The sequence below is a fragment of the Poecilia formosa genome, unplaced genomic scaffold (genome assembly GCF_000485575.1).
Source record: "Poecilia formosa unplaced genomic scaffold, Poecilia_formosa-5.1.2 Scaffold260, whole genome shotgun sequence".
Classification (NCBI taxonomy): Eukaryota; Metazoa; Chordata; class Actinopteri; order Cyprinodontiformes; family Poeciliidae; genus Poecilia; species Poecilia formosa.
Genome location: NW_006800199.1, coordinates 137,848 through 147,099, shown reverse-complemented (window position 1 = coordinate 147,099; position 9,252 = coordinate 137,848). Strand labels below are relative to the sequence as shown.

General features: G+C 38.0%; 1 protein-coding gene and 1 long non-coding RNA gene across 3 annotated transcripts; one reads left to right on the top strand and one right to left on the bottom strand.

Annotated features, from left to right (window-relative positions):
• Positions 1–1,914: 1,914 nt before the first annotated feature.
• Positions 1,915–7,524, bottom strand: LOC103150677 (tripartite motif-containing protein 16-like protein). The gene is made up of 6 exons (XM_007570380.2): positions 6,580–7,524; positions 5,686–5,781; positions 5,362–5,595; positions 5,119–5,287; positions 4,102–4,164; positions 1,915–4,014 (listed from the first exon to the last, which is right to left on the bottom strand). Exons 1-6 carry the CDS (start codon positions 7,033–7,035, stop codon positions 3,464–3,466), a joined length of 1,569 nt encoding a protein of 522 aa, XP_007570442.1. The 5' UTR covers positions 7,036–7,524; the 3' UTR covers positions 1,915–3,463.
• Positions 5,248–6,876, top strand: LOC107838460 (uncharacterized). Of its 2 annotated transcripts, none has more exons than XR_001664525.1 (3): positions 5,248–5,338; positions 5,449–5,520; positions 6,793–6,876. It is a non-coding gene; the product is annotated as an uncharacterized LOC107838460 (long non-coding RNA). The 2 variants fall into 2 exon arrangements; XR_001664526.1 differs by having other exon boundaries at positions 5,268–5,348.
• Positions 7,525–9,252: the final 1,728 nt, after the last annotated feature.

Genomic DNA, 9,252 nt, shown 5'->3' with positions numbered 1-9,252 from the left:
TTAAGTCATTTCTAAATTTTAACTCAATTATCTCAGTAGCGAAGAAGCCTTTGGAGTAGGAGTGAGGAAACATGTTGGCTAATGTTCCTGTCAACGTTCTTTAAGCTTAACTCCCTACTGCCTGAATGTACAATTATATTAACAAGATTATTCTTGTTGTTGCTGTCAAACAAATTCAAGTTAAGCATAGATGAATTAATTTGAGAAAAGTAAAACTATTTATGCATTTAGTGTGCAAATTAGCTAAATTAGACGTAATGGGGCAGAGCTTAGACCAACAGGTAACAGCACAGGGTTTGTGATATTAACTGCATTATTATTTCCTCTTTTTTTTAAGTGACTTTGGAGAAAACGGTCTGCCAAATTCATATACATACATACATCTCACACTGTGCAAACTCTTTACTCATATTCTCATTCAGACTAATTTGGCAAAAAATAAAAATAAAAAACATAAAGAAAAGTAAAGTACTTGGTGCTGATGGAGAAGGACACTGTGAATTCCCCCTCGGTTATCTTAGTAAACATGCACCATCCAGAACGGCTGCTATTAATTTAACACACATTTTGACCACGTGTTATTCAATACACCGGCATGGTTAGGCAGGAAACTGGAAGGACAGCAACTTCAGAAATATGTTTTGTTTTTACGCCTCCAATGCTTAAAAAGTCACGTCGACGGCTCTTTTCTGACACCCAGCGGCTCTTCAGAGTATTGCACGTAGGGTCTTTACCACTTAGCTCCGTATTCAATGCTTCTCTTTAGCCTGACTAAATCTTTCTTGTTCTAACATGTTGTTCTCATTCAGCTCCAAGGAGAATCGACACCTTCATAAGGAAGATTTTATCGTTTTGTTTAACTCTGAGTTATTCTCCACTATCTCAATCCAATATCTTGGGTAATATTGTTCTCCAAAACTAATCCGAGTAAGAGTAATGTGACAGATGGGTTCTTTCTCAGCAGGTGGTTCTGCCACCTAGTGGCGGGCCAAGAAACAGCAGCAGTCTCATTTTCATCTTGTCAAAAATGTTTTAAGGTTTATGATCAATGACTGCTGGTGCGGCTGTAAACCCTGCGTCGTGTTTTTGTGTGTAGTTTTACTTGCCATGAGTCGGATTCCTCCTGCTGTGTGTGTGAGTGTGTCATGTAAGCATCCAAATCACCAAACTATTTTGAAGGTTTTTATTCATGTGAAGTATAGCAACGTCTTAACAAGTGACAAAAAGTAAAAATGAATGTGACTGATGCACTTTGTTCACCAGAAAGCAAATAAAGTTGGTGTTTATTTTATTTTATTAACTGTAGCAGTAAATTTTAGGTCAGTGTAAAAGCAATATCTTGTCATTTTAACAGCACATTAACTGTGGCTGAAAGGACACACTGTAAGAAATTAAGATTTGAATGTGTGTGTGTTTATATTTATAAATGTGTGTGTTGTGTAGAGTTAGACTGGTGTGTGCAGGGCCTTACTGAGCTCACACTTCAGGTGTTATCTGTACTGGAGACACTTTAGAAACATCCCTTTACAGACTCTCTTTGTTTCTTCTCAGTCGTATGGATGAATGATTCACAAGTGGTGTAAAACTTAGAAACATAGCTATATAAAATGTAAATAAAGAGTAAACGTACCTCTGCTGTGTTTGTTTCTTTTTACCTCCATAATGGGTCACAACAGCTGGGGAGAAATTAGCTTTTGTAGCTTTTTATAGCTTTTGGAGCTGCACTCATTGACTAATCTATCTAAAACAAATCAGATCAAAATGTGAAAACATTTTTAAATCACTAGTGTAGGCAACAGAATCTATTTTTTCAGTCTTGTGGTAATATGACTTATTTAGTGCAAATAACTTAAGCTTTTATTAAAGAGAGAAAAAAGCAGATACACGGAGGTGATAGATATTCATACCCTCTGCTCAAAGATGGCACATTTAATAAAGGAAAGGCAAATTTGTTTGTATACAAGGTGATGAAGTGCCACACAAGACATTAAAGAAAATGAAGCATAAAGGTATTGCAAATAACAGATGTTAAAAGCAAATTTTAATCTGATATTAGATTGAAGTCTCACACTTCAAACAGGCAGTTTGTTTGTCAAATACTTTAATTAAAAGCTGCTTTTAAAAGCATTTTTCAGATTTAAATGGTTTCTTCTTTTAATTAAGTAGATCTCTGAAGGCCTGAATGGTGGTTCAAACATGACCAGCAACCAAGAAATGTATTTCAGCCAAACAACATTTTATAGCAGACAGAAAATAAAATAAAGATAATCAATTCATTTTTACAATTACACAGCTATGTTTAAAAGAAATAGTGTCCACTTACAGAGTTTCTTTTTCCTTTGTCACACATTTCAGATCAAAGAAATGTTACTATCAAAGATAATCAGAGTAAATACAACATACACTTTTCAAAGAATTAAAAAAGCTACGGAAAAAATGCCTGGCATTATGTGAAAATATAACTGCCTTCGTTGTTATGTTGTGAATTAAAGGTGATTAACCAGTTTTTTTACTGTTCATGTTTGATAGCTGATTCCTGCCTCACCAGTAGAATAAAGACATAGCCTAATTAGAACCTGTCTGACAACTTGAAGTAGGATAAAAGATTTAAAAACACAACACATCTTGTCCCGACTGACAGAAATCAAAGGAAAGATCAGAAAAAGATCAGAAAAAGATTAGATCGGTCTGGAAATGATCGGAAAGCCATTTCTAAAGCTTTGGTTCTCACACTGGGGCCTTATTTCGATAGCTGCAATGAGATAAATATTTTCTCATTAGACTTGGATACAAGATGAGACAACCTTTGAATAATTGAGACTATTTTCTCTCATGTGATTATTTTATTCATAGTTGACAACTGCAATTGTATAATGTAACTTTTGAATTGTGAATTTACCTTTTTTTTAGTTTGATACTTTCATGATTTGTTCAATTTGATCAAAACTACAACGTAACGGAGGCAGACATTAGATGAAAATGATTTTATGAAAAACACAGAGAACTCAGCAGAACAACAGACACACACAGAGGTAATCATGGGGTCAAGGAACTACTACAGCTATTTACATAGGAAGGAAGAGACATATGAGATAATGGGCTAAAGAGAATAAGAACATAGTTAAAGTGCAAACACAGATGAAACCCAAAAACCCCAGATCTGTGACAGATACTGAAGGAAATCATTCAGCTTTATCCACCTGATCTGTCATGTAATTCAGACAAGTCTGAAGTTTATTCTACATGAACACCAAACAAAACCATCCAGAGAACAATAACCAAAAACAGGAAGCTTTAATAAAATAGGAAATAGGCTAAATAATAGTAAGTATATTATTGGTATCGGTGCATTATGTTTTTACCCTCAAAGAAGAAATGTCAAACCATCATGAAGTCACAGAGCACAATGCCTGAGCTGCTGTTCTGTATGGAAACCACATTTTGATCTGAAATGTCTGAACATCTAATGCTTGTGTTGCTTCAAATCACAGATCCTGATGCTGCATTTATTGTCGAGCCAGAACCCTGGATACAGCGGCTCTGTGAAATGGGTCTCTACCTTGTACAGAAACTTCATGCTATCCGACACCTCGTAGAAAGACAAAGTTCCCTCCTTGAATTTAAGATAAACTCCGATCTTTTTCCCCCTGCGCTCCTGCGAGAGCTTAACGCTTTCTGATCTGTGGCTCACAGAGTAAGTCCGAGAGACATCGAGACTCCAGGATTTTTCATTGGCCCCAAACGCCGACTTCATCATTTTGCTTTTCCTGTCTATCCCTTTGTACGCGAGGGCGATCTCTGCCTTGTCTCCTTCCAGCTCCACCTCATAGTAGCACCGCTCGGCCTGCAGGCCCTCCCTGCAGAGCAGCTGGTAACGATGGATGAACCTCCCTGGATGAGGTGAAGCTGGGATTTGGCATCTGTCGGCAGACAACCTGATCACCTGTTTGTCTTCAGCAGAGATGTTCAAGTCCTTATGAGACGTTTGGGGGTCCAGAGAGAGGTCACAGGCATCTGGTGTAACCAGAGGAAAAGGAGTAAAATTGGACTTTCAGAGATAGAAAGAGAGTTGGAAACATTCAGATGTGAACATAAACTCACACTGCAGAAAGTCTTCTCTAGTTGTAGGCTCCACGGTCTCCTTCCAACCTTCTCCAGTCAAAGCTACAAGGAGACATTAAACAACATCAATATGTGATGCAGATCTTTGTATGATAGGTCAGCATAAAGTGGTCCGTATTTATGAACCGGAAGGAAAACAATACAAAGTTTACAACATCAAACACACACACACAAAAACTGAATCTTTACAAACTAGCCCTGGATTGACATCATTGCTGCTGATCCTCCATGTTTCTTTCCCTTACTGGTTCCTCATCATCATAGCCTTTGACAAAAAAAAAAAAAAGTTTTATTTTAATTTTTTGTAAAGGTGACCTTACTATGTTTCCTTTAACAGGTTATGATAGGTCATTAGGCTACAAAACCTGTTTATTATATATGTTTTGCACAAAATCATTCTTATAAAATGAGAATTTGGTCTACTCAGTTCTACCTATTTTGAGATCCTTTCAGAATGAACTATTTTAAGGCCTCCTATCACTTTAAATCAAAATAAGCTGCTACTGGCCACGCCCCCCAAGTCATGTTTACACTGGCACATAAAAATGGCTGCCAACAAATAGGAAATTAGCGGAAGCAGAAGAAGTGCCTCCTGTAAAACCAACAAGAATGTGGCAAAGGGTTTCTAAATAGTAAGTCAACAACAAAACACTTGTCTCTTTCAATAGCTATTAGCGCATACAGCGAGCGGTAAACCAGCAGAGTTGGGTTGCTAGGTGAAGGGCTGGGCTCTGCTTGAGTTGCTAGGGGAGGGCCTGTGGTTGCTAGGTAACGGCGCAGTGGCCGTTGAATGTGTCTTAATAATCGGGAGGTATTTGAAACGGCTTATTTTCCAGACACTAAACATTAACTAATTACCAAAGAACGGCTAGATGTTTTTATAAGCACTTGGGCTGTTTTTAGAAGCAGTTGAGACCCGAATGGAAGTGCGACAATGTGCAAAGTGTGGATTTTAAGAAACTGATAAAATACTTCCACGTTGGCTGTTACACATACAAAATTGAGAGATTGAAGCAAATTGTTGGTGACAGAAGTCCTCCAGCTTCCTCCCGATCTGCTCTATAGTTCTCTTTGTAACTTCAAATTGTGAAAGTTGGTCCTCTGAGCTCTCATTGCAGGAAAGCAGAAGGACTTTTTCACAGTGACTCTGCATAGTGGGCCATTCCTGGGAGAAGAAAAACATTTATTGCAGAGGTGATGCAGAACCATGATACAGGTGAACTGATGTCAGTGTCATACCTGCAGAAAAAAGGCACTGTTGTCACTTTGTGCCAGGAGATTGAGCTCATCATGCATCTTCTTCTTCTCCTCTATCTTCGTCTCAAGATCCTGAAGTGCAACGTTGATCTGAGCTGCTGCTGCCTCCGCCTGATCCTCAACCAGCTTCCTCACAGACAGGTAATGTCTCTGAAGGCAATCAATGACTTCAACTATGACTGTTTCACAGTCATCCTTTGTTTTCTTGGCCTCCTCCTGTTTTAAACACAGCAGAGCAAGATCAAAATCCTTCCAAGCTCAGAACCTGTTAACAGTTCTACCAATGATCCGATAGGATTTCCTCACCTCAATCTGGTTAAATTTCTTCTTCATGTTTTGCTGCTGTTTCTCCTGCTCCTGCAGCGTCTCCATCAGTTTGGTTTGCAAGATCCTCACCTCATCCTTAAATTACACCAGTCACAGAAATTACTGTAAAATAGTAGTGAGTGCTCCCTTTAGCTGTGCTAAACATGCAAATTTCATGCAAACACTGCCACAAACCCACATTTCACTTACATAATGAAATGTGGGTTTCATTTTGTAACCCCACATCTAAAAACTTTCAATCCACAGGTTTAAGCACAGCCACAGTTGATCTTCTCATATTCCTCATGAAATATATATGAAATATGAAATATGAAATTTATATATATATATATATATATATCTTTTTTTAAGATAAAGCAGATAAAAAATTATGTTAGAATAATAACAATTGTGCAAACAAGAAGTCTCACTTCAACAAGAACTAAAGGTCTTTGTGTGTGTATCTGGTGACATTTGGGTTATAACATGTCTGTTCATTCAGTAAAATTACTCACAGGTTACAGTATACAGAAATTTTACTCAAATAATAGTAGCCTTACTTCATTATATAACTCAAGTAAAAGTAAAAAGTGCAGTGAAGTAAACTCCTTCTGAATATAATTAAAAAGAAAAACAGTTACTCGAGTAAATGTAATTGAATAAAGGTAACGACTTACTCTGCACACTAGGTAACCCTAAGAGTTCATTCTGTTAGTAACAAGTTGAGTAATCAAACATATAATTTGCTTCTTTAATTTAGTCTACAACAGAACTAAATTCCTGACTGCTTACCATATATGGTGCCTGCGGTTGTAAAAATTTGCACCAGAGAGTTTCTATGGTTTAAAATGAACAGCTGAGCAGTCATACAGTGACTCCTTGGTTTTCCTGTACCTGTTTTCTTTTCCGCTCTTCCATCACCAGCCCAAACGTGTGTCCCCTGTGCCTGATTGCAGCGCAGTCAGCACATATGATCTTCCAGTCTGTGTAGCAGTAAACATCCAGAGGTTTGTTGTGGAGCCAACACAGAGTGTTCTCTGTGGCGCTGCTCCGGCTTCTCTTCAGCTGGGCCTCAGCTGACTCCTCTTCTTTCCTCTTCCTGTTCAGACCCCTCTCCGTGTCTCTTACCATCTCAGCCAGAGTCGTGTTCCTGATCAAACAGGGTCTGGAGGGAAACCTCTGTCCACATTCAGGGCAGCTGACGTCCCTCTGCTCCCCGTCCCAATACCACTCGATGCACTCCCGGCAGAAGTTGTGTCCACAGGGGATGGTGGTGGGATTCCTGAGAAGCTTTGTGCAGATTCGACAAGAGAGGTGATTTATGCTGACGGGAATGTGAGGCTCTGCCATGTTTGCGATGAGGAAGGAAAGGCGCGCTTTGTTACACAAGCATCGTTTCGTTTCTGCAAAAATGACTCAGAGGTGTGTTGTTTATGATTGGTCTGTTTCAAAGTGGAAGAGGGTGTGACTGAAACATTTGAATGTCATTAACCTTCTCCAAACAAACCTCTGAGACCTGCTACTTAGGACTTCTGAAGACAGCAGTGGTGAAAGTAAAGTACTCAATACTTTACTTTGTAAAATACAAATAAACAGACAAAAATGTAGCCTAGTGAAAGTACCACATAAACATTGTTAGTTGAGCAAAAGTCAGTTATTGCTTTTGAAAATAAAGTATTGAAAGTGAAAGTACTTATCGAATGTATTCCCTCTTGCAACGAGTGCCTATGTATGTATATTTTCTTTAATACATCAATAGTGTTGTGCCATTTCGAACAATGCTACAGAAAATAAATGTTTTTGTTGTGTTTACCCTCCATGACAATGTTTATGCTTGGACTTTTGATTCTGTGCATCAGAATTTTATTAAATGAAAGCAGAGGTAAGTCCCATTACGCTAAATAAGACAGAGAATGATTGTGAGCATTTTTATTTAATATAAAGCAAAACCAAAAGGGGCATTAGACACACCTAGCATTTCACTTCAAGTTTGTCATCAACTCCACACTTAAAAAATATTCATCTCTGTAGTCGGATAGTAATGAACACAGTATTTTAATTTCCTGACTCCGTTTCTATAACTTGGAGCCGAGAGTCACTTTTTGAACCAGTTAATTCAGAACTCATTGATTACTTTCAAACTGATAAATCGAAAAAACACAATGTGACGTAAATGTAGCACGTTATTGGAATGCAGTGGAGTAAAAGCTGAAAGTACCCACAATTCAATCTACTTAAATAAAGTAGATCCATGAAAAATTTACTTAAGTACAGTAATGAATCTACTTGGTGTTGTACCTCATACTTTTCTTCAGAGTTGTTGTAGATGCTGAAGCCTTGTTTTTGCTAAGGACAGACCCTTCCTTTAGCGGTCAGTATTACATTGGCCCTAAAGAAGCCTCTGACTAAAGAAACTCTGTTGTTGTAAATGTAGGATCTTAATGCCTTTTGGTATCTCTACATGCCTCCTGTCTGACTCTTACTCAAATTAGTGACTGACTTAACAACTTTTTGTTAAAGTTTAAGCTTAGCTCGGTTTGTCGCAGTATAATAAATTCCTCTGGCCTTGTCCGTTTGACCCAAACTGAATGCAAAGATAACACCTGAGTGAGACACAAAACATTTATATTTTGTTAGTGGGTAGATAATTTTGCTCCTGGTGACAGGAAACTTAGATGTTTAACAGAGATACAGCGCAGCTAGAGAAAGAAAACTATTGAAGCTTCTGCAGTTCCCTTTACAAACTAAAAAAACATTTAGCTCAAAGTAAAATCATGTCTGGATCCGGTTGTTGTATGCTTGTGCAAAGGTTAGTTTAGGAGCATTTCTTAATGATGCAGAATCAGTTGGTTTTGTTTACTCTACAGCAGTCTTTCTAAAACTGTGCTCCCGGGCGCCCCATGGAGATCGGCAAGGTACTGCATGTACAAGACCGTTTATTTGCCGTGACGTCAGCTCAAGGTGCGACGCCACAGCTGGCTTACCAATGATTTTGGCTAAAAAATAATAATGGATACGTGTCTTAAAACCGGGCCCCTCAAAAGAAAAGTTGAAGATACCGGTATTAAGAAAACAAAACAAGTACAGCCAAGTTATATGTCACTGATGACAGTATTGATGTGTATGGAGCTAAAACAGTCTCATAGTCGTTGTTCATGCTCGATTCGATTATTGAACGGCTCTATGGTGCAGAAGATTTATGTTTCTGCCAAAGCAAATCAAGTCGATTTTTCTTTAATTGTGCTTCTAAAATACAAATAGGCCTAAGTGTTATACATGCACATAACACTTAGTAGTAAAGAACAACTTCTTTTTATTTAGCTCAAAGTAAAATCAAATATATGTTTGACATAACTGGAAACCTTAGAAACCACTTTTCACACTATGCAAACAACTCAAAATGCCCTGAGTAGAATTGTGCATGACAATAAGTGCGTTAAGAGACTGATATTTTAATTTCAGGTTGTATATATTAAGCTGTGTTAAATTTCAAGTGAGGTGGTCTTGTCTGTTAAATGGGGTAAGTGGTCCAAAAAACTTTTGAGAAACACTGCTCTACAGCTTCAG

What these genes read in the sequence shown, in the direction of transcription:
- LOC103150677 (XM_007570380.2), bottom strand. Translation starts at nt 7,035, where the DNA reads ATGGCAGAGCCTCACATTCCCGTCAGCATAAATCACCTCTCTTGTCGA. An exon ending in TGCTTCAATCTCTCAATTTT is followed by an intron (nt 4,165 to 5,118) that starts GTATGTGTAACA and finishes GTCTCCTTGTAG; the next exon opens with CTTTGACTGGAGAAGGTTGG. An exon ending in TAGAGAAGACTTTCTGCAGT is followed by an intron (nt 4,015 to 4,101) that starts GTGAGTTTATGT and finishes TGGTTACACCAG; the next exon opens with ATGCCTGTGACCTCTCTCTG.